This window comes from Drosophila montana, unplaced genomic scaffold (genome assembly GCF_035044405.1).
Source record: "Drosophila montana isolate Dmon_TW-CO22-7 unplaced genomic scaffold, ASM3504440v1 contig_2081_1, whole genome shotgun sequence".
Lineage (NCBI taxonomy): Eukaryota > Metazoa > Arthropoda > Insecta > Diptera > Drosophilidae > Drosophila > Drosophila montana.
Genome location: NW_026996991.1, coordinates 1,796,145 through 1,819,023, shown reverse-complemented (window position 1 = coordinate 1,819,023; position 22,879 = coordinate 1,796,145). Strand labels below are relative to the sequence as shown.

Here is a 22,879-nt window from a genome sequence, read left to right as displayed (position 1 = left end):
GGGATTTCTTGGGCAATTGGTTCGGTTCAGAGTTCGGTTCACTTGAAAGTTCCAAGAATTCCAGGTTCACATCGGTTCAGTTTAAACTCTGCATCCCTGATTTAAATAAAAAACGTATACAAGAAAAACATTGAAGCTTATTGTAAAACTCGTTTGTACTGCCTATTAAGTGGAGGTTACTTGTAGTTATTGCCTATTTTACGAGCATGATTTGTATTAAATTATAATACACACTCACACACACATATGCATACACATATGCGTATTTACTAATATGCATGCTGTGCATTGAATCGATTTGATCTGCCGTAGATTAATTCAACTTGTTCGTTCGTTGGGTATTGCCCGGGCCATTATTCTGTGTAATCAGAACTGAAGCTATTGAAAACAAACAATGTGATCTTATTATAAACATATACTATGTGCATATGTCTGACTTATATGAGAACGTAAGGTGAGCGCCAGTTAAATAGTCATATTTATCTGTTTTGTTGGGGTCAAATCTAGCTGATGTCTTGGAAGTGTCACAGATGCAAAGTGGCAATAGATGAGATTTGCTAGCTCAAAGGCAAGTAGATGTTATTAGCGGTTAGCTGCGACTGGCAACCTCTGAATTTCCCGAGCCCGATCTGTGCTTATCAAACCGAATGTCGTCGTCTGGGGAAATTTACTGCCGATTAGCACCTTCCGAGACTCTTGGTATAAATACTGGAGAGGCAGGGCGCTTATAGCATTCAGATCAGATCAGTTGTGGAATAGGCAACATGGGATCACAAGCGACATTTGGATTGAGCTGCGCGCTTTTGCTTTGTGCTGGTAATTAAATTGATATACGTGCTAGCCTTTTCCATTTAAATTGACATTAAATTCCGCCTACAGCGATTAGCGCACAAAAAACATACGACGGACGCGATGGTCCGCATGTATTTGGAACACCTGGCCAGCAGGTATATATACGCGGTCAAAATGAAGGCAGCTACCAGGTGCCTGGTGTGGCTGGCACGTTCCAGAACACGCCTGGAAGTGGATCGCACAGCTATACCGACGAGCAGGGCAACACCTATGTGCATAATAAGAATGGCGCCGGCAAACCAGGTAAATTCCATTATCAGCTTCAACCTCAATATTGGCTACAAAGTCATACCCTTAGCTACCCACAGCATAAGTGGACCGGACCTAGTTGCACAGCGTGGACCGGCAGCCAATGCATATCGTGGCCGCCGAAGCGTCGTAGTGAGCCGTCCGGATCGTGTTGTCGCCAGCAGCGGTGGTCAAGTCTACGTTGGTCGCAGTAGTCGTGACATTCACGTTGCTCGCCCGGATCGCACAGTCGACTATGGCGGCCCTGGCGGTGATTTTGTTATACAACGAGGCCGCCGTAGCCCACAGTCTGTGCTCGTGAGCCGTCCGGATCGTGTTGTCGCCAGCAGCGGTGGTCAAGTCTACGTTGGTCGCAGTAGTCGGGACATTCACGTTGGTCGCCCGGATCGCACGGTCGACTACGGCGGCCCTAACGGTGATTTTGTTATACAACGAGGCCGCCGTAGCCCACAGTCTGGGCACGTGAGCCGTGCGGATGGACGCTCTGTTAGCTATGGCGAAGGCGGCTTCATTGCCAATGGCCGCGATGGCCGCACTGTCGCCCACTCCCGTCAAAGACGCGCTCGCGTCCAAGGTGAAAACTTTGTGGCACGCGATGATCAAGCTGGAGTCTGGAACGATGGTGTCTCAGTTTGGAAGCGCCCGGACGGACGCACAGTTAGCGTTGACAGCAGTGGCAACATCATCACCTCAGGCAGCCCCAATGGACGTGGTCCACAACGCGTAAGTTATAAATAACATATATAACAAAAAGAAAACAATAGCTAGTTCGATTCTTTACAGTATTCCGGTTAATCCTAGATGGAGCGACAATCGTACCCAAAAGTTGAAAAGTGTAAAATAGGGAAGTAATTATTATTGTTGAGTTAACTGCTACGTCAAATAAATAAGTAAATATCGATATATATTCTGTTTTTATAATTGAATTAATTATTTAAAAAACGACCTTTTTTCGATCCTTTGGTTCAGGCTTAAACCGGGCCAATCGGGTCAAAACCAGTTTGCATTTTTGTTGTAAATAATCAAAACTTATTGTACAACTTTTGGATTTCCTGTTAAGTGAAGCCTGCTGGTACTTGTTATTAATTTTACAAGCAAGATTTGTATTTAATTAAAAACAATACATAGCACAAGCAGGGCTTTGTGTGAATCAATTAACATGACCTGTCATATATTGATTAGTTATTCTAATATTCTGTGTAATTCTGAGCCAAAGATCATTCGTGTATTATGTGCATATTTGTAGATTCTATAGTCGCGTTATATAGTGAGATTTTTCAGTTTTGTTGTTGCATGTCAACCGCAAGCAGATAGCTAGAAAAAGTCACAGATGTGAGGTGGTGAAAATTAATATACATGTGTAAATGCATATATAAAAGTTGTCAGCTTAAAGACAAGTTTGGATTGAATGGGGAATTTCCAAATTTCCCGGGACAGATCAAGCCGAATGTCATCGTCTGAGATCTGAGATTTCGCTCCCGATTGGCGCCCACTCAGATTCTTGGTATAAATGCTGAAAGAGCTTTCAGCTCAGATCATTCGTGGAATAGGCAACATGGAATCACTAGCAATACTTGGATTGAGCTTGCTTTGTATCGGTAATTAAACTGATTTGCATTCTTGCTTTTTCAATTCAGTTAAATCAACATTCGATTCCGCCCGCAGCAGTCGGTGCGCAAAGAACTTACGATGGAAGCAATGGAAGCCAGCAGGTTTTAATACGCGGTCAAAATGAAGGCAGCTACCAGGTGCCTGGTGTGGCTGGTACATTCCAGAACACGCCTGGGGGATCGCACAGCTATACCGACGAGCAGGGCAACACCTATGTGCATAAAAATAATGGAGCCGGCGAATCAGGTGAATCCCATAATTAGCCTGAACACCATTTGTGAATACAAATCCATACCCTTAGCTACCCAGCACGATCGTGATCCCACAGTCCGGGCTTATCGGGGCACTCGCAGCGACGTAGTGAGTCGTCCAAATCGCGATGTTGCCACCAACAAGCCTGATTTCCGCGATGGCTCCGCTCATAAGGAACGAGAGTGCTTCGATTTGGAAAAGCCCGGAACACAGGCAATAGGTAGATCCGAACAAATCACCGAAGATGGCAAAAGAATTAAGACAAGCGAATATTACGTCGAGATCGAACGAGTCTGTTTCGACTTCTATTATGCCGAAAAAAACGAGTACATAAATTCTAGGTAATTTGTAAAGTCACCAAAAAATTACCCGGCGTTGCAAGTGGCACCAAATTACATACGTTTCTTTGTCAATTTTACAAATCGTAACATTTTTATTTCGATTTACTTTATTAACAAAGTTGATTCTCTTTTAAAATAAAGTGAAAGTTAAAAATTTCATACAAAACCTGACCCTCATATTCCTCAATTGTTGACCCAAAAGAAAGCTTTTGTAAAAATTCTAGTTTCCCAATCATAATTATACTGAAAATTGTTGCGAAGGAAAATTTTGTAGCTGAGATAATTGTTAATTCAAATATAATCAAATTGAGTGTATGCTCAGATATGTATGTGTTTATACCTGAACTAATTTTTATAAAAAAAAAGAACCTATTTTCGACCCGATGCATAATACTTTTGGTTGTGTGCCCCTTTTTTGTTTGCCAGCAAATAATTTGAGAGATAATAACCCGGCACATTGAATCAGGGTGATAAATGATCTTTAAATTATAGCTGACATTGATTTCAAATCTAAATTCATGATGAAATATGAGCACAATAAAAAACTGTAGAGTCGAATTAGTCTCTCGGTTTCAAAGCTATCTTGAACTTGTTGGAAAGCCGGACCCTACAGCTATCCTAGCTAAACTGAGCAAAAGCGAACTTAAATATGTTTTCTTTTTGTTTTTTTTTTTTAGAGAATATGAATTGTTTGTTCACCTGCAAGGGTATATTACTTTCGGTGCCTTAAAATTTGCGTTGTTATTGTACATTTCTTTGGCGAGCAACTGAATTTTAAATTTAGAAACCCAGGACTGTGTTGTACATGCAAATGCCAGAGGGTTCTACACTATAGATTCTATATAGATATATATGTATGTGTAGATGACTAGACAAAATTATTTGTACTGGCATTTTAGTTTGTCGCCCAGCCTGTGCTTTGAAAATGTAAAGATTTGGAAAATATTCTGTCTAAATTTTAACTGTTAGAGATAATTCTCGAGTATTGAGGAGAAAAATCCGAAAGCCACAGATGGACGCAGTTTGCCATTTTTTTCGCACCAATTATATATTGGCCAACTGTGAGGATGTGATATGCAAGAAAGCGTTTTCCTTAAATCTATCCCATTACCAAATGGCCGAGCTACCAGATATTATCGAGCATTGTGAAACGCTGATGAAGCTATTTCTAAATCAGAATAAACTAACTAAGGTAGGCCAATCGGAAAGAGATATGTGTACAGATCTATATCTACTTATGAAATGTCCAGGTGCCGTCCAGTCTAGGCAACTTGATTCGCTTGCAAGTCTTGGCGCTGGACTACAACAAGCTCGATGAGTTTCCCGCGTGCATCTGTCAATTGGTCAGATTGAAATTCCTGAATGTCAGTTGCAACAATATAAGTCGCTTGCCGCCGGAACTGGGACACCTCACTGCTCTGGAGACATTCTGGTGCAATAATACGGGACTGCGTAGGCTGCCAACTGAAATATCCAATTGCGAGCGCCTGCAAACGCTGGGTGTACGTGGAAATCGTTTGCGCAAACTACCCGATGCACTGGGCAAGCTGGCAGAATTACGCTGGTTTACGGCGGAGAGCAATGAGCTTGGCGAGGTACCAGAAACATTTGGATTACTGCAAAATCTAATACATCTAAATCTGAAGGGCAATCGACTGAATCGTCTGCCATGCATGTTAATTACCATGCCCAATTTGAAATTCGTTTTCCTCAATGAAAATCGCATTGAACTCATTCCCGATCGAGCAGAGCTGGAGCAACTGAGTTTTCTCCGTATGCTAAATTTATCTAAGAATCCAATTAGCACACTACCTGGGCTGCAGGAACTGGCGCAGGTAAGTTTAATTGCTGGGCAAATCCCGCTCAGTATCTAATAACATTATGTTACGCAAAAGTTAGATTGCAGCGTTAGCGCAGAAACAGTCTTGATTTGTTACATACGAATAATTTGTGATTTGCAGAAACAGACAAACATCTATGTGGAGTCGGTGATTGAGCTGCTGCCTGAAGCTGGAGTCTCGGCGAGCGGGTTAAGTGCGAACATAGAAGCAGAACCAAATGCGCAACCGGAGCAGGAGTCCTCTTCGGATTGGGCTAATAGCGCACGCACCAGCCAATTGGATAGCTCGGATGAGAGCAACTTGGAGAATACCATTGAGGATTTAAGCGTTATGCTGCCTGAAATGTCTCGTTTTGTGACAACATTTTAAGATTATTCAAATAGAATTGTTGCGTACTATGTTTATTTGAATTTGTGTGTGTGTGCTTGTCGGGGTGTGTGTAAAACGTAACAATTGAAATGCGCTTTGGCTTGGGTCAATGTGACCAAATCCTAGTAACTTAAAATTTAACTAGACATTTTTTTGATCAGCTCCTCGTCCTGCATGGACATGGCAGTTAGCTTCTTGCCAATCTTTTCATGTATGTCCAAATATTTTGCAACACATCTGTCGATGCAAACCATTTCGCCTTTGCCTACAAACAGCAAAATTGTTGAAATTTATTATTATCAATGGATATGCTTTCTTATGAATTAAAGCTCACCCAATTCCGACTCGCCGTAGCGCGGCGGGATGCACTTCTTGTGACAGGCGTTTGTCATGCGGTTATATAAATCCGACATCATTTCAATTTCCATTTCTTGCATCAGCTGCAATTTTGCCTGGTCGGCCACGCTTATTTGTGGCATAGCCATTTTTGTTATGTATTATATGTTATCAATGTAATTTGGTTATTTATATATATATATATATATCAATTTATTTGAATGAATTTGCAGTTGTTTTCTAGTCGAAGCGCCTGTCCGAAATTGTTTGATCGTATTCACCGTGGTTTGCTTTTTTCATGCGCTCTCGCACACGTAATGTCTCGAATCTGCGGCCTTCTACTGATCTTTTTGACAATACAAAAGCATACACTCCACCAACGGTTAAAAATGCCCTAATGAACATAAAATTTTAATTTTAGGTAACAACGTGTTTTTTTTTTAATGCACGTATTGTACAAACCAACAAACAGCAATTCGCCCAGCGTTTCCAAGCGGCATTGTCAATAGACACAGTGTGACTGTGCCTATTGACACATATGGAAATACCTCAATTTCCTCACAAAAATACCAAGTTTAAAAAATACCTTTACTGTGAAGTTTTACGATAACAAGAGTTATCGATATTTAATTTGCGCGGCCAATTTCGCGCTAGTGTGTTGTTGCATTTTAACTTCGAATTAATTTTGAGCTAAATTTATTTAAATCAACTGGTTAGTGTTCTTAGTTCGTTGTTAGTATTCAAAATGTTTATGAAAATTGCATTAAGAATAGGCTTTTATTGACAGTGCATCACAAACCGTTCTAATTGTATGTAAGTACGAATATGTTCATGGTTATGTGTACAATGTACTGTGTAAATATGTTACTATATATTTATAACAAATAATAAGATTAATGAACAAAATAATAATTAAATCAACAATATAATTACCACAGTATAACTGACGCGTATAGAACGTCGTCATTTTTCGAAGCAATACATTTGTAATTTTTTTTGGTAAGATATTAGATGTATACAGAAATTTTTAAATCACAATGTAATTCAATGTAATATGTACATAGTACAAATGGCTCACAATGAAAAACTAAATTAAATATGAATGTAGGAATGTATGTGTATATGTACATATGAATGTACCTAATTATTGCACATGAAAATGCATGCATTTATCACTTGTCATCGATCGAATTTAACTGGGTTTCACGCCAAACCAGCTCATTTTCCAATTAAGCGTATCGTACAGCAGTTTTTCTTCCTCCGGGGAAAGCTGCAACAGCGTGGAAACGGCTCGCACCAGATGACGCGCCTCGACCTGAAAGAAGAGTTTACTTTCATGACTTTTCTAGATATTAAACTCAATCCATACCTCTCTGCTTGTTAAGAACTTGACGATGACATGTTTAAGATACTTAAAATTTACTTCATCCATAATAATGCAATTGGGCTTGTTGTCCGATTGAAAACTCTCAATTGGTGCATTGGAAATTCTAAAGGCGGGTATAACTTGATCCGTATCAACATCGATGGTTGCTGTTTGCGAACTTCGAAATTCTTTTTGCAAGGTCTTTTTAAGGTCTCCCAAGCGCTGATTTAAAGTTTTTATTGTCTACATAAGATCAGTAATAAGAGATATGGCAATGTTTTAGTGACCTAAGTAACAGGAAGATATAAACACCACAGAATGCACAGGCAACTTTTATAGCTAGGTTCTTATTTCGATGCTTTAACTAAGAATTATAATCAACATATTAATAAAATCCCTTGGATACACTCACCTTATTCTTTTCCACAATTTCTCGTTGTGTCAGCTCGTATTTTGCCTGATCCATTGTATTTTGCTGGGCCGCATCATTGAGTAACTGCAATGCCTGGCGTGCCTCTTGCACATCCTTCTCCAGTTGCTTGTTCTTGTCGTGCAAATCATTGGATTCGGTTTGCTCCATGCGCAGCTCCTTCTTCAGCAGCTCTTCGCTCTGCGAGATCTCCGCGTTGCGCAGCAAGGCAGTCAGTTTCTCCTCGCGCTCAACTTCCAATTTCATTTGTGTGTCGCCTAAAAGATCTTGTTTCTCGGTGATTTGTGTGCGCAGCTTTTGAGCGACTTGCTCAGCATTTTTCACATATTCACTGAATCTTTCGTCAGCGGTTGCGAGTCGCATTTTGAGATCTTTTGTTTCAGCTGCCAGAGTTTCCTAAGTTTAAGTTTAGTTGGAATAAGTTGTAACATTTGTTTTTTTTTTGGTTGTAAACCATAAAAGCAGTTTAATAGAAAAAGAATAGGTTCTTGGATTATAATACAAATTGTTAAATAAGAAGAAATGCAACAAAGTATATAATACATATTTTCATTGTGTTAAACAATTGCGAGGAAAGTGTTAATTTACTTGCTAATAGAATTTGTTAGTTATATCAATAATTATTCATGCCATTAATAAATGTATATATAATTATGTATGTGTATGTATGTTTGTGTGTGCCACTGCTAACCGCCAACCTCAGAAGGGATACTCACGGATTTGTTGCGCTCAAATAGAATTTGCTGCTCATTCTCTTCGCGACATTCTTTTAATGCAATGTTCAGCTCATTGAGTTCGTCTTCCAATAATTTAATCTATATGCAATAAGTTGAATTAAACAAGTCTAGTTAGTAAAATATGGTGTGTTTACCTTATCGTCTCGTTGTTTGATCTCACTGTTGGCTTTTTCCAGCTCGAATGCGACTTGCTTTCGATTTTCTATTGCATCGTCACGCGCTTTGAGCGCCTTTCGCTTTTCGGTGGTCTCCTCGGCCACCTGTTGGGACAGGCGACTCACTTGCTTCTCTAGCGCAAAGTTTTGGCCACTCCATGAGCTCTTGATGTCGGCTAACTGCAAATGTGCCTCCTCGAGATGCTGTTCCAACAATTTATGCTCCTGCACAAGTGCCTGCACTTGCTGTTCGGTATTCAATTGGGGCAAAGCTTCCAGACGCGCCTCTTCAATAATTCTCATACGCATTTTCATGTTGCGATTATCCTCCTGCACGGCAGCCAGAGTTGTAGTTAAATGGTTCTTCTCCTGCTGTGTGGCATGGCGCAACTGCTCCAGTTCATCGCGCAAATCCTCAGCAATAGGCTCTATGGAGCGCAACCGTTCCAGCTCCTGGTTAAAATTCTCAATCTGCTGTTGATACTGGCGTATGGCATTCATATGATCAACGGCTTCCTGCTCGCGAAAGCCGAGCAAACTTTTCAGTTTATCAATTTCAATTTGCTGCAGATTTTGTATCTTTTCCTGTTCCTCGCAATAGATGTCCTTTTGGGTCTGAGCGACTCGAACGCTTTCCAATAGAATCTCATTTGTCTTATCCACTCGTGTCTTCTCCTCCTGCAATTTTTGTAAACTCTGACTCAGGCTGCTAACTCTGGATGCAAGCTCATTGCATTGGCTTCGTAGCTGGCACAGTTGTTCTGACTAGAATATAAACAGATGTTTCTCAATATTATTATTAAATATATAAATATTGTGTTTGCATTGACCTCACCTCGCTGTAGACTCCGCCACCGCCCACATCATCAGCTACGTTGGAATTAATGCTCACACGTCGACTGCGTATGCGATAATTATTATTGTTGTTGTTGCTGCTGTGTCGTTGATGCGTCTGGGTTGCCGACGTGGACACATCTTCTCCAGTTTCCTCCTTAATTTTGTTTTTAAGCGTTGCAAACATTTTTTGTTGCCTGCGTGCCGTTGCCTATTGTAATGTTTAGACTCAACTAAGCGTATTCAGTTTATCGCGATGCGGCACACCAGCGTTACAGCAACTTGTTTTTATATCATTGCTCCAATTAGGGTATTGCTTGTGCATGTGCTTATCAATGAAATGTAAATGTAAATCTATTTAAATTTGCAGTCTATATATGTTGCTTCTTCTATTTTTTTTAGCACTACGTGCAAGTGGAGCTTGCCACTTTGTTAAGTTTTTAAGTCTGGCATCACAGTAGCTGAAAGTTGCCACATAAGTGGCGTACATCGCGATTTATCGATAACATTAAAAAACAGACGCCAAAAAACATCTGAGGCGAGCGCGCAAAATTCTTATAATTGTTTAATATAATATTTGAATAGTTAAGTTTAAAGCAGCTTTTTTCATTTATAGCCTGGGAATATTAAGCCGAGCTGACAAAAATGGAGCAGGATTATTCCAAACAAGCGCCGCGTGACTTTTGTGACAGTGATGGCGTTTGTACTTCCTCCTTAAAGGAAATTTCATTGATAGAAACTGTGACCAGTTTCCTAGAAGAAAACGGCGCTGCCGAAGTCGATCCAAGGGTTTTAAAAGACTTGGCCGAGGCGCTTTCGAAACGCATCAGCATAGACGAGTGAGTACTAATTTAATATGTTCTTATTGTGCGTGAATTTGTGATTGTTGTTTGTATGTGTGTGTTGTTGCTGCGTCTTTGAAGTTCTGTTTGGCAGTGCAATTTTGCAAGTGCAACGCACACTTTGGCTTCGATCCAAAACTATATTTGGATCATAAAAATGAAAGCAGCACATATCTATTTACTAATGACAATACTCAACCATCCGAATCTGAGCACAAAGTTGGCAAAACTGCATCAAAAGATCAGAAGCAGTGCGTATGCGCTCAGCGGCAGGTCCCAGATGAACTCCCCTCACGCGCTGGTGAGAATGTATGCACACATGATTATGTACATAACCCACCCTATTTTGTGGGAGAGCCAAACCCAACACAGCCACATTGGTCATATGGTGGGTGAGCAGCGAGCGCGCTCCGGAAAAAAGTAGCAACATCTGCCGTGCATTTGTGTAAGTTTTGCTGAGCGCATTTTCCTTGCGGAGCGAACGAACAGACGGTTGGATGAGATGAACGGATGATGCTTGCCGATTGGGGGTTTTCTCTCTGGTTATCTTGATGCGCATTTTCAGTACTATTCTGGCATTCGGTTCAATTAGACATATGTATATGAAGGCAACCATAATTCTAGTATTTTCAATTGTATTTTTGTTCGTTTGTTGTGATTGTGCTTCGCTTAACGCCTATCAGTCTTTCTTTTTGCGCAATACATACGAACAAACAAATAAACATATACACTGCGGTTCGCGTTAAAATAAATATATTCATCCAAGCGTACACATATATGCGTATATGTATGTGCAAATATGCAGCAACAAAAGTGAGATTTATATATTTGTTTTTTTAATCACTGTGTGCTATATATGTGTAGATAAAAATTGTCGAATATGCACGATGAATGCTCTCGAACAGTGTAAAAAGGCAATATTCTTATATAAATTACAGACGTGTCTATATGCATGTGTATGTGTGCATATGTATATATGAGCATGTGTGTGTGCATAAATTACGGGTACGCGCCTCATCTTGTTGTTGATTTCCTTTGTCGTTGTTGTTGCTGCTGCATCTAAATTTAGTAGTGGAAAAATATAGCACAGCATCTTATGGATATGTACATACATATAATATTTATAACTGCGTATTATCAGGCACGATAAGTCGAGTAAATATGTTTACAGGCAACGCTCTATAAAGCGTACTTCTAGGTTTTCAGTTTATTGTCCTGCATTAAAGATACATCACAAAAAAACCAAAAAAATAAATTATCAAGTTTAAAAAAAAAAAACAAACTAAAGTTTTCTTGCTAACATTTCATTTTGAGACCAATAACTTAATTAACAATAACTCGTTAGGGATAGTTCCAATACAAAAAAATTTCTAAAAAAAATATGTAAAAAATGTAAGCTGCTTTTGTAGATGTTCACCCAGGTAAGGTGTCCGTTAGTAGAGCTTTCACTGTATATACAAGGAGGATATATGTACTTGTGTTTAAGTGGCAAGTTGTTCAGTTTATATGCACACGTTTGCGGCTGTTTGACCTTTGTTTGAACCCCTACCCCGCTTGCATTGTACTGTTACGCTTTGCACCACCACCATTCAGCATAGAGTACAGTTTCCTTTATTATTGCTAGTTTTATCCCTCTAATGTTTGGTTACATAAATGCACATCCGCTTTTTCACAGTGCACGGCTTTTCAAATGAGTTCAGTTTTGTACACGAAGATGCATTCATTTATGGGCAAGCGTCACAATCAAGTATCTTGTTTACGTTCTAGCTTCAAGCCCCAACTAATAGGGGTCCGGGCGGGGAACTGTTTTAGACTGCATTTTCATCGTCTTTTGGAGCCAATTGTTGTTAATTATTTTCAGGGCCTTCTAAAGTTAGACATATGCTACATTCAACTGACGGCTGTTTGCTAATTGTTATTCGTTCAAACACTTCAGGTAGTGAGCCTCCTGAACAGGACACATGTGCAACAGCTGTATTCTCTCGCAAACTACAACATGTAGAAATTAGAAGTTGGTATCAGAAGACAACTTAGATCCCTATAAGTATATACATAACAGATGCATGTGTGGAAGCGTAATTGAATCTTTATCTTTATCTTACTCTCTCGGGTTCAGTAGCCCGTGAAATTATAGAGTTATATTTTGCATGTTTCAACTGTAGTATGTACTATGTACTATATAGATACATTTGCATCCCTAAGTGGGTCACTATTTGAACACCTGTTGTGTGCCGAAAGTGGAGCTTTACTACTCCCAATTCTGCACATATGTTCAGCAGCTGTGTTTGCCCATTGATTACCACTGGAAACCGTTGTAACCATAGCTATGGCGGGTCAAAACAAAGCGTAGCAGCAACAATTTCAGGCCGACAAAATTATTTCACTTCATAAGTTGCATTTGGTATTTGTGTTTTTGCTCAATTCCCAAAATAATTCATATTGAAGAGGCCCTCACGTGAAATGCGTGGCCCACATGTGTCGCCGGTGCTGCGTCCAGTCCGGTTCGCAAATTTGCAAGCAAACAAAAAAAAAAGTATCGCAGTCTAAGATTCTATGTGGCGCTCCTGAGTGATGTGATGCGCCATCATTTCGGGGACATTTGCCTACCCAAAACATGCGCCATGGCTGGCAGCAGAAAGTTGGCGCGCCAATGACTCATCGACGCATAGGACGTGGCACATACATATCCATGGGTGTGTGTGTGTACGTAACCCCAGAGTAATTATATACCTGCACTGAAGTTGCATTTATAGACTGGTGTGCCGCAAGTTATTTAGGATAAGCACAACAGCAACAACAACAAAAGCAAAACTAAAAACAAACAACGAGGTGACGCATTCGTTTCGACTTTAACTAAATCAAAGTCATATTTATACCGTCAGTATATTCAATGTACTGGAGTGAAGAATACCTAAAACTAAAGCTGCATATTAATGCCAAGAATCAAAAAACATTATAATGGCGGGCATATATCGTACAAACTCTATGATCAACACAAATGAATCCCCAAGATCGCCATTTAAAAGGTTCTCAGTTTGTGCCGGAGCTGGGGCCACTTTTTGGTAAGTTTCTTCAAGTCAAATAAATATATAGTATGTTTAAAGATAAGATTGCGCGGGTTTTGAATTTCTTTCAGTTTGCTAAAGTAAACTGAATATATCTAAAGCTTAGATAGCGCGGGTTTCTGTTTGCTTCTACGCATTTGAAACCTTAAAAACAATTCTATCTTATTGTCATTCCAAGGAAGTTTATTTAAAAATTATTTGCTTATTGAATTCAGTAGATTGTCGTCATTTTACAATAATCGACTTAAATGACATCAGAAGTTCCATTTATTTGAACAAAGACAAAAAATAGCTAGGTGTGCCATTTCTATTCTACTAAAGAATTTGCACGCTTCACTTAACTCTAGTCCAAATTTTCGGCTGTACTAGATACACATTTGTATGTCATATGTATGTACATTTAAAACCATATGTCGCTGGGTTTTGCTTTTAAAGCTAGATGAGACCCATTTGGATCTGCACGAATAGCTTGAATTCATGAAAATCGCATAGAACGGCGATGTGACAGAGTGTCTCTAGTTTTCGCATGTGCCTGATCTCTATTTGAACCGCCCGCTCCCCTTCAAAACTACTCTCTCTCCACCCTTTTATAAATATATCTTCTCTCTTACACTTACACTCTCTCATACTTAATCTCACTCTTTCCTCTCTTTAACACTCTCTTTCACACAATTTCTCACTTTCTCTTCTCTTACATTTGCACTCTTTCGTACACTCCCTCGACCCGTTCACTTATGAATATCTCATAAAGAGGCGATTTAAGCCCGTATATGATCGAGTACAGAGCTTTGTAATCGGTATCTTTTCGTCGAGCAGTTATAATACTATACGATTTATTATAAGACTTATCAAATATGTTTGTTTGTCTGTACAAGCCATGTTGATAAACTACCAGTTAATTATAGGTGCTTGAGGCAGCATTAAAACAATTCAAACCTGTTTAAATTGACCTCCAGACTAGAGATGGATGCGTGACTTAATAGTGAATGCGAATGTGTAAGCCATAAAGGGCTAGAAAATATTTAAAATTGTTTTTAGAGCAAAGAGGCGTAAAGTGTAGAAACTTGTAATATGGGAATTAGAACTTAGTATATCATGAATTGCATGGAATCGGCCGAAATATGTTTGTTTCGTGTTAAATCAGACTATCACGGCTTGACCGACCACCTCTACTGCACGCCGTGGAATACAGGTGTTGTGGCTTATCCAGCTGGTTGCTCAGTTAAATCGTGCTTGAAAGCTGGCCGGATAACTGTCGCTCATAGTAGTTAAAATAGTAAAATGGATAAGTTCGCCCTGGGCATGTGGATGTGCCTGCTGGTGCTATCGCCCATGCTGGCGATACGTCTGAAGCCTTGCGATTTGGCCGGACAACTTTATATATTGGACGTGCCCAAGACGGAACTTGCCCAATGGCTGTGCATAGCCGACTTCGAGAGTCGCTTCAACACACACGTTGTCGGGCAGGGCAACTCGGATGGCTCGAGGGACTATGGTCTCTTTCAGATCAGCGATCGCTTCTGGTGTGCGCCCCCAAAGGCAACGCCCTACCACGCCTTCAATGGCTGCAATGTGAACTGCACAGAGCTCTTGAGCGATAATATCACGACGGCTGTGCACTGTGCCCGGCTTATCAAGAAGCAGCAGGGCTGGACGGCCTGGTCTGTCTACGAGGAGTTCTGCAACGGAACCCTCTCGGACGCCGAAAACTGTTTCCAACCGGAAACCACAGCATCGACTGTGACGCCAGATCCGGAAATAGAAACCACGACTCTCGTTACGGAAATGGATTAAGCACCTATTTCGTGCGGATCGATCACTGCCAATAGACATTTATTGTAAACTTCTAGATGATACATTAAAGTACTAGCTGGTGTTACCCGGCTTTGCCCGAGCCAATTGTTTTTCTATTAATAAGTCGAGCTTTATAAATTAGCTTAAAATTAATTAATCCAAATGTAGAATAATAGCATCACGTCGCTTTCCCTTCTTTTCCGCTAAATCGATCTGCGAAAATGACCACATCTTTCCACCCAAGACGCCCGAAAGGAATCCTTTTGATTGAATCCTCGCAAAGTGGAAATTATTTTGATCCTGTTGTAATGCTTCCTGCTACGTGTTTTTCCAGTTCTAATCTAGTTTAATTGTTTCTATTTTGCAGCACAAGTCCCGGCGGTATTCACGATGTAACCATGGAAAATTCATGTAAGTATAGAAGAAAAAATAACATTTATTTTTTAGCTGTCGAATTGAAAATACCCTTGCACACAATCAGGACTCCAGCAGACCTTATCAAATTAGTTTTCCGAAATTATCGACTAGACTATGTTTTGAGGGTATCATGTTTTCGTTCTGCATTTTCTGTCCAACTTTTCTTTTGACATTTTGGGGCAACTATTTATTTGGCTTGTCTGAGCTACTTGTCCGTGTGTATTATGTCAACACACACATCTATTTTATTAGAGTTTAGTTTGGAAACACACCCGTAAATACTATATGCAAGGCAATCACTCAGTTTCCTTTTATATATTTTTTTATTTATTGCCGGAATGGGCAAAAACGGCATACTATCAGCGGTCTCGCCACGGACATCCACGACAAATGGTTTACGCATGTTTGATGGTTATGATAGTTCACAGGTTTGAGACAAGTTGCTAGATTCAATTAACGATATTTCTTTGTCTTTTTGTAGATACCAGCTTCGATGCAGCGCGTGCACCGGGTGGTATTCATTCGCCGATGCAGGGTCGGTCCGTGCGCGAGCTAGAGGAGCAGATGTCGACACTGCGCAAGGAGAACTTCAATTTGAAGCTGCGAATTTACTTTATGGAGGAGGGTCAGCATGGCGCACGAGGCGGCAAAAATGCGGCCGAATCCCCCTCCAAGCAGCTCATAGATTCCAAAATTGAGATCGAAATACTACGGAAGCGTGTGGAAGAGAAGACCGAACTCTTAAAGGATGCGGCTCGGGCTATATCGCAGCACGAGGAGATGCAAAAGAAGGCTGACATGGAGAGTCAGGCGATGATTGAGCAAATGCAGCAATACATAAGTCAGTTAGAGGTAAATCTTATAATTTCACATTGTAAATTGAAAAGGAATTCACGATTTCCTTTGGAGCAGGCAGCCGCCACGCAGAAGGCAACCAAAAAGTCGATTGATACGCTGAATGCTGAAAAGTTCAAGACTTTGGAAGCAGAGGTTTGTAAACGAAGTCGATTCATAGTCTTGTTATTTTAGTTATTTTAAAATGCAACTGTATATAAATATATTAATGTGAATTCTGCCCTTAACAGGTGCTTAAGTTGGAGAACGAACTGCTCGAGGCCGATTTGCGGGAGACGGAGTCTAGGCGTCAGCAGGAGCTCTTGGCAAATGATCTAGCCGAACGCCAGGAGACGCTGGTGGCATGCGAAGCCAAGATTGAGGAGCTGGCAATTAAAAATGCCAAACTGGTTGAGCAGCTTGAAAAGCAGACGGAAACCGAGCAGCTAGCAAATGTAAGTAAAATAGATTGTAGAATATATAAATGATAGTGTTTGAGTGAGTTGGTTTTCGGACCTTGTGGAAGCCACGTGAGATGAGGATTGATAAGTGGTTTGAACTCTTAGCAAACGATAAGTCGCCAGAAGCTCGATTTAAGCGCCTCTTTAGCGGGAAATGAACGTCTACATAGGGAGCTAAAAGACGCCGAGCAAGAAATCCAGCGCAAGAATATGTGGGTAGTCGAGGCGGTGACCATATTGAACGTGCAGCGCAAGACAATAAATGTGATGGAAGTAAGTAGTATACAACGAGCAGGAAAACGGTGTGATACTTAATCGAAACTCCCCGCAAACAAGGACCTGATCAGTGATAAGGAGCTTGCGCACAGGCGTCTATATCTACGGCTTCTTGAATACGAGAGCGTCATTAGAAAACAGAGCTGCGAGGTTGATATGGTGCGACGCGAAAAGCAATTCTATCAGGATCTGAGCAATAAATTGCAATATACGGATAGACTGCATTGCTTGGAGCGGATTGCCATTGTACAGCCGATGCGTTTTGATAAATTTCAAAGTTGTTTTCAAAGTTGTGCCAGCAGTTGTTCGCATCGCTCCAACTTTTCAGCGATCAGCGTATTGCTTGGCAATCAAGATCTTTCCAGCGCCAGTCCCGTAAGGCGTTTGTATTTCTCAATGCCAGAGGTGAACCATTTGACCAACATTTCTGTGGTGTATTTCAACTCAATCCCCCCGATCCGCAGCATTGCAGGGCAGTCCCAATGCCATTATCCGTTGCCGCACCTAGCACGGCCTTTTACAACTATTCGTTGCCGCCGTTCAATGGATTGCGTGAGCTGCTGTGCCGATGGTGCTGGTGCTCCACGCACCATCCAAACTGATGTTCCTTCCTTGCCAAATAGCTGCACTGTACTGCAATGCGACATTCTGTTTTTCCAGACAGAGGAGCGCATCACTGTGTCTGCCTGCTCCGGCCACCGTGCTGATGTCTACCTTGTCTCTGAAATGCAGCATGGCTCAACTGGACAGTGCACTATTCGCTCTGATGATCTGATGAGAATATACACACCATACGCCGGCCGTCGCAATTTCGTTTCTATTTTTGTCGAGTTCAACATTGTTAGCATAGAGTGTCAACATATTCGCTGGTAGTTATGCAAAAATTTCTCGTTATTAAATACTTACAAATGTAATTCAAATAAAAAGAACAAAAAATAGTGGGCATAATTTGACATGTGCGGAGATCAAAATCAGATGGTTTTTAAGCGTTTATTTTTGAAAATCAGTTTTACACCGATTTTCCATCGTAGTTGGGTTGTCTGAAATCGGCGAAACATGTAAAGCTTATAATTTAAGTGTGTGCTTAAGGAGCAGCTTCTACCTCCTATGTTTTGGGTTATGCATTGACCATCTTTGTATTTGAATATACTTTCAGCCCCATCAAGAGCTGCGCACACAATTGGCCGACAAGATCTGCGAGCTGCAGGACGCCGAGGAGAAACTGGCTGAAAGGGAGCGAGTGCACGAACAGGCCTGTCGCACCATTCAGAAGCTGATGCAAAAACTGAGCAGCCAAGAGAAGGAAATCAACCGAATGAAACAGCAGCAGCAGGCGCAGACGGTAAAAAGAGAAAATAGCCAACTAGATGCCTTAAAGACCATTTATATAAAAAATGTATTTTCCTATAGAGCAAATCGACATCGGAGTCCTCGCCCGGTAAACGGTTACATTCGCTGAGCGACAGCGAGTCCTGTGCCGTGGACATTTCACGCAGCCTGAAGCAGCGCTATGAAAAACAAATTGCGGATCAGGATGAGCTAATCAAGCAGCTGCAGGCGGATGTTAAAAAGAAGACGGCCAATTTGCAGAACCTCGTCAACAAGGAGCTGTGGGAGAAGAATCGCGAAGTTGAGCGCCTGACCAAATTGGTCAGCAACAGTCAGCAGCAGCAGCAGCAGCAGCAGCAGCAACAGTCCGTGGAACACTCAGGCGATGATTCCACAGTTGGCGCCGATTCCCAGCAATCCTTTTCGGAGGTAGAATTCGCTAAAGCTGTCAAACGCAACAAACTGCTTCAGCGCAAGGTTGATGTACTGTTGCAACGTCTGGATGGTGCGCAGCAGGACAGCGCCCTGATTGCACAGATGCGTCAGGAGCTACAAACCATGGAGCTGGATGTGGAGAATGCCAACAAGTGGCGTCTGGAGTGTGCGGACGTGTGCAGCGTGCTGACCAATCGTTTGGAAGAGTTAGCTGGCTTCCTCAATTCGCTGCTCAAGCACAAGGATGTGCTCGGCGTGCTGGCAGCGGATCGTCGGCATGCTATGCGCCGCGCGGTGGATCGCAGCTTAGACTTGTCCAAGAGCCTGAACATGACACTGTCTATAACTGGCGTTTCCCTAGCTGATCAGAGTCTAGCGCAACTTAGCAAACTGTCGGAAATATTGTACACCGAGGCGGATGAGTGCAATCATACGTACAATTCGCACGAGGATCTGCAGGGAGCAAAGACGGAAAACAAGGGACTGAAATCAGAGCGAAAAGAGCGACGCTCGCTGCCCCTTCCGCAACAACAGCCGGACAATCAAAGCGAATCGGAAGCCTGGTCCGAGCCCGATCGTAAGGTCTCTTTAGCGCGCATCGGTCTGGAAGACACCTCGAACAGCATTGTGGGCGAGCAACATCTGAGCGAATCGGATAGCGAGGGTCACGCCTGTTCGGCCAACACGCTTAAGCAGGAGCGCAGTCGCCACAGCGAACGCATCAGCCAGCTGGAGGCGCTTATAGCCCAGCGAGACGAGCGCATACTGCAGGCCCAATGTCAACTGGTGGACGCGGACAATCGCTTCAAGCAGGAGCAGCTGCGCGTCATTGAGTTAACCCAACAGCTGGAACAGCTGCGTGCACTAAACGAAACGCTGCACGCGGATCTGCGTGCGATTGGCAGCCAAGATGATCAGGAAATTGCCGAGTTGAAATCTCGAATTGAACTCAAGACGCAGCAGTTGGAACAGCTGCAAATGATGTACAATACGCTGCATGCGGATGCACAAATCTCAGAGCTTGAGCTGCAGGAAGCGCAAAAGAAAATTCTTGAAATGGAAAATGAATATAAAACAACGCTCGCTGAAGCACGCAACGAGCTGGCGCAATTCAAGTTGGAGGCGTCACAACGTTTCGAGGCACAGCAGCGTCTGCAGCAGGAGGCATTGGAACGTGACTGGATTGCGGTGACCAAACATGAGGAGCTCAAGTGCCAGCTGGTCGACGTGCAACGTACGCTGGAGTTCTATCAGGACAACGAAAAGGAGCTGAAGCAGACCCTCGTTGAGAATGAGTTGGCGGCGCGTTCGCTTAAAAAAGAATTGGATGAAAGCACGCTGCAGGCTTCCAAGGCTATCATGGAGCGCACCAAAGCCTACAATGACAAATTGCAGCTGGAGAAACGGCTGGAAGAGCTTAAGGTGCAACTAACACAGTTGCAGGAGGAGCAACGGCAACATCAGTGCCCACATCCCAGCGATGTCTCCCAGTCCGGCTACACGTCCGAGGAAGTGCCGCTGCGTGTGGCTCACCAGAGAGCCGGCCGCATTAATAATCCATCGCCGGATCTGGGCATAGAGAGTGATACAGGTCGTGTTCTGAGCGTGGAGCTATCCAATGCGCAGCGCACCTTGCTTAAGACGGTGGAGCTAGGTGAGCATAATTCGAACCAAGCTGCTGATATTTTGGATGAAAAGGAGGGTAAGTGTATGAAGCGCACAAAACTGTACAAAAATAAAGATTTCTTTTTGACAGCAGACCTTTCACCCGACACGGAGGCTGTTGCATCGAGTGCTGGGGAATTGCCGCCCATCCACGATTGCGCTAAGGTAGAGCAAGAAAATGCCGATTTACGGCGTAAACTAATACGCACCAAGCGCGCATTTGAAGACACTTATGAAAAGTTACGTGTGGTTAACAAAGCTAAAGCACAAGTCGAGAAGGACATTAAAAATCAAATACTTAAGACGCACAATGTACTGCGAAATGTTCGCTCGAATATGGAGAATGTGTTATAACAATTGATTTGATTTGATTATCATCTTCGAGTGGGTTCACAAATACCATTCATTTCTAACAATTTCCTCTTTCATTTTTACTAATTTTCTTGTTTCTTATAAATGTTCTTGTAAATGTCTGTATATAAGGCACGAAAGCAACGAGTTATTAATACTTGCATTTTTTTAAAAGACTGTGTATAATAAAAAATATATATAATGTATATGTAACAAAATGCAAGTTTCCACCAACTGCACCTAACTGGTATTAAGATAACCAGACACACATACACACATTCGTTCATATTGAATGACCTTAAAATACATAGTTAATTAAGAGCATTACTAACCGATTTTAAACAGTATCATAAACACCTATAGTTCGCTAGAAATAACCCTTTGATAACCCTGATGCCGAATGCCATTTCTTGCCATATCAAACTAAATGTTCTGCAACAATTAAAAGACTAAACATAATATTTTGCTTGAATTAATATTAATCTCTTTTTACCCTCAATTTTGCTATGAATTTTCGTTTTCAGTTAACAATTGGAACGGATATTGAAATTATATTATGATTTATCTGTTTTGAAATAATTTTTCTGCTGTACAACTTGTATAATCTGTAAAGATAATAGACCTAAGCGTTTTGTACCATTATGCTATAGAATAAAATACATTTGTAGTTCGTTTTAAAAATATTGTTCGTAATGGGTATTTACTGTATTCCCGGGTCGGTCGTTTAAATAATAACATTTACGTTCCTCAGGGAAATAAGTATACGTGCATACACAATTTATTAAAAAAAAGTATGTAAAACAAAAGGAACTTTTCAAACTTTATTTTTATGTTGTTGTACTCATAAAAAGTAACGAAAAACAAAAGGATCTAATTATAATATGTTTATAAAAAAAAAAAACAAATGAAGTAATATGGCTTCTTAGGAAATAAGTATATGTGCACAGTACAGTTTCTTAATTTATTTTAAAGAAAACTAATCCCCCTTTATTTTCTTATTTTTCTTTAATAGTTTATATGCTTGCCATTTGCTAATAAGACCTTATTATAAGAGTTGATAAGGTTTTCAAGAGTTGAAGGGTCTATTTGATCCCACTCCTTCAGTAAAGTTTCTTTTAGTTGCTTAATGGTATCAAACTGCCGACCACCCTTGTAAACTTTATTGGAAAGTATGCCCCATAGGTCTTCTATTGGGTATAGATCCTGGCTGATCGCTGGCCATTCCAAGAATGGTATTTTTCTTTCCGATAGAAAGTCTCTAGTTTTGCGTGCAATGTATATTGGGGCGTTGTCTTGCTGAAAGATCCAGTCATCTCCGTACAAGTCACCCGCAAACTCAATTAGCTCATTCTCCAAGAGTTCTACATATATGTCCGCATTTGTTCTTGTCGGTATGAAGCAAATCGAAGACTTTCCAGCATATCCAAAAGCTGCCCAAATCATCAGTGAACCGCCACCATGATTCCGCTTATGTCGAGTCTGCCGCGGTTGTCTTAAATCGCGTCAATATTTATGGCAACAGTCTGGACCATCCAAATTTCTCGTCCGAAATAGTGACATTATGGAATTCATGGGTCCAAAATTTATATTTTTCAGCAAATGCCAAACGGGCGCATATGTGAGGTTTTATTAGCTTGGGTACAGGCTCTCGGGAAGCATATGAAACGTTATTGTTTTCCACTAAAACTTGATGGACTCGTCTTCTAGATATGTTAAGATGTAAATGACGTCTGATCTCAATACAAGATATGCCCTTTTGAATCGCAAGTCGTGAAATTTCCCGTTTACACTGGTCATTAAAAAGGGTCGGTCTGCCGCAGCACTTAATATTACCGTAATTATCGACATTCTTGAGAAAGTTGGTAATCGTATTTCTATGTCGATTTACTCTTTTAGCAATTTCTGCAATTGTGGTGCCGGATAACTGCAAGCCCCTTATCAAACCTCACTCCTCTTCCGATAAATGCATTCCACGTGGCATTTTAAATGAATAATAACAAATTAAACGTTAATTTATTGAAAGGTATATTGTCCGAA

The 22,879-nt window shown here is 41.3% G+C and overlaps 8 protein-coding genes across 13 annotated transcripts; 5 read left to right on the top strand and 3 right to left on the bottom strand.

The window, feature by feature from the left end:
- The first annotated feature begins 659 nt into the window (after positions 1 to 659).
- Positions 660 to 2,006, top strand: LOC135426713 (baramicin A1-like). Its single transcript, XM_064679970.1, has 4 exons — positions 660 to 816; positions 880 to 1,095; positions 1,151 to 1,824; positions 1,885 to 2,006. The coding sequence occupies exons 1-4, from the start codon at positions 765 to 767 to the stop codon at positions 1,894 to 1,896; spliced, it is 954 nt and encodes a 317-aa protein (XP_064536040.1). The 5' UTR covers positions 660 to 764; the 3' UTR covers positions 1,897 to 2,006.
- Positions 2,007 to 2,143: 137 nt separating this feature from the next.
- On the top strand, positions 2,144 to 3,461 carry LOC135426714 (uncharacterized). 2 transcript variants are annotated; one of them, XM_064679972.1, is made up of 3 exons: positions 2,144 to 2,699; positions 2,770 to 2,958; positions 3,014 to 3,461. In XM_064679972.1, exons 1-3 carry the CDS (start codon positions 2,612 to 2,614, stop codon positions 3,307 to 3,309), a joined length of 573 nt encoding a protein of 190 aa, XP_064536042.1. In that variant the 5' UTR covers positions 2,144 to 2,611; the 3' UTR covers positions 3,310 to 3,461. The 2 variants fall into 2 exon arrangements, with proteins under 2 accessions (XP_064536042.1, XP_064536041.1); XM_064679971.1 differs by having other exon boundaries at positions 2,767 to 2,958.
- Positions 3,462 to 4,202: 741 nt separating this feature from the next.
- Positions 4,203 to 5,544, top strand: LOC135426712 (leucine-rich repeat-containing protein 57). Its single transcript, XM_064679969.1, has 3 exons — positions 4,203 to 4,497; positions 4,556 to 5,140; positions 5,267 to 5,544. The coding sequence occupies exons 1-3, from the start codon at positions 4,318 to 4,320 to the stop codon at positions 5,513 to 5,515; spliced, it is 1,014 nt and encodes a 337-aa protein (XP_064536039.1). The 5' UTR covers positions 4,203 to 4,317; the 3' UTR covers positions 5,516 to 5,544.
- On the bottom strand, positions 5,532 to 6,000 carry Tim10 (translocase of inner membrane 10). The gene is made up of 2 exons (XM_064679975.1): positions 5,850 to 6,000; positions 5,532 to 5,780 (listed from the first exon to the last, which is right to left on the bottom strand). The coding sequence occupies exons 1-2, from the start codon at positions 5,998 to 6,000 to the stop codon at positions 5,653 to 5,655; spliced, it is 279 nt and encodes a 92-aa protein (XP_064536045.1). The 3' UTR covers positions 5,532 to 5,652.
- A 63-nt stretch (positions 6,001 to 6,063) lies between these two features.
- LOC135426717 (uncharacterized) lies at positions 6,064 to 6,462 on the bottom strand. Its single transcript, XM_064679976.1, has 2 exons — positions 6,314 to 6,462; positions 6,064 to 6,245 (listed from the first exon to the last, which is right to left on the bottom strand). The coding sequence occupies exons 1-2, from the start codon at positions 6,349 to 6,351 to the stop codon at positions 6,092 to 6,094; spliced, it is 192 nt and encodes a 63-aa protein (XP_064536046.1). The 5' UTR covers positions 6,352 to 6,462; the 3' UTR covers positions 6,064 to 6,091.
- Positions 6,463 to 6,871: 409 nt separating this feature from the next.
- Golgin97 (Golgin 97) lies at positions 6,872 to 9,785 on the bottom strand. Its single transcript, XM_064679968.1, has 6 exons — positions 9,375 to 9,785; positions 8,519 to 9,304; positions 8,364 to 8,462; positions 7,630 to 8,043; positions 7,221 to 7,460; positions 6,872 to 7,166 (listed from the first exon to the last, which is right to left on the bottom strand). The coding sequence occupies exons 1-6, from the start codon at positions 9,558 to 9,560 to the stop codon at positions 7,044 to 7,046; spliced, it is 1,848 nt and encodes a 615-aa protein (XP_064536038.1). The 5' UTR covers positions 9,561 to 9,785; the 3' UTR covers positions 6,872 to 7,043.
- A 117-nt stretch (positions 9,786 to 9,902) lies between these two features.
- cnn (centrosomin) lies at positions 9,903 to 21,303 on the top strand. 5 transcript variants are annotated; one of them, XM_064679963.1, is made up of 8 exons: positions 9,906 to 10,212; positions 15,442 to 15,485; positions 15,973 to 16,343; positions 16,404 to 16,481; positions 16,577 to 16,780; positions 18,219 to 18,404; positions 18,473 to 20,528; positions 20,586 to 21,303. In XM_064679963.1, the coding sequence occupies exons 1-8, from the start codon at positions 10,019 to 10,021 to the stop codon at positions 20,843 to 20,845; spliced, it is 3,393 nt and encodes a 1,130-aa protein (XP_064536033.1). In that variant the 5' UTR covers positions 9,906 to 10,018; the 3' UTR covers positions 20,846 to 21,303. The 5 variants fall into 5 exon arrangements, with proteins under 5 accessions (XP_064536032.1, XP_064536033.1, XP_064536035.1 ...); XM_064679965.1 differs by lacking the exon at positions 9,906 to 10,212 and adding exons at positions 10,870 to 11,028; positions 13,098 to 13,277 and having other exon boundaries at positions 15,973 to 16,481; XM_064679967.1 differs by lacking the exon at positions 9,906 to 10,212 and adding an exon at positions 11,000 to 11,028.
- On the top strand, positions 13,464 to 15,424 carry LOC135426715 (lysozyme 1). Its single transcript, XM_064679974.1, has one exon. It carries the CDS (start codon positions 14,562 to 14,564, stop codon positions 15,072 to 15,074), a length of 513 nt encoding a protein of 170 aa, XP_064536044.1. The 5' UTR covers positions 13,464 to 14,561; the 3' UTR covers positions 15,075 to 15,424.
- Positions 21,304 to 22,879: the final 1,576 nt, after the last annotated feature.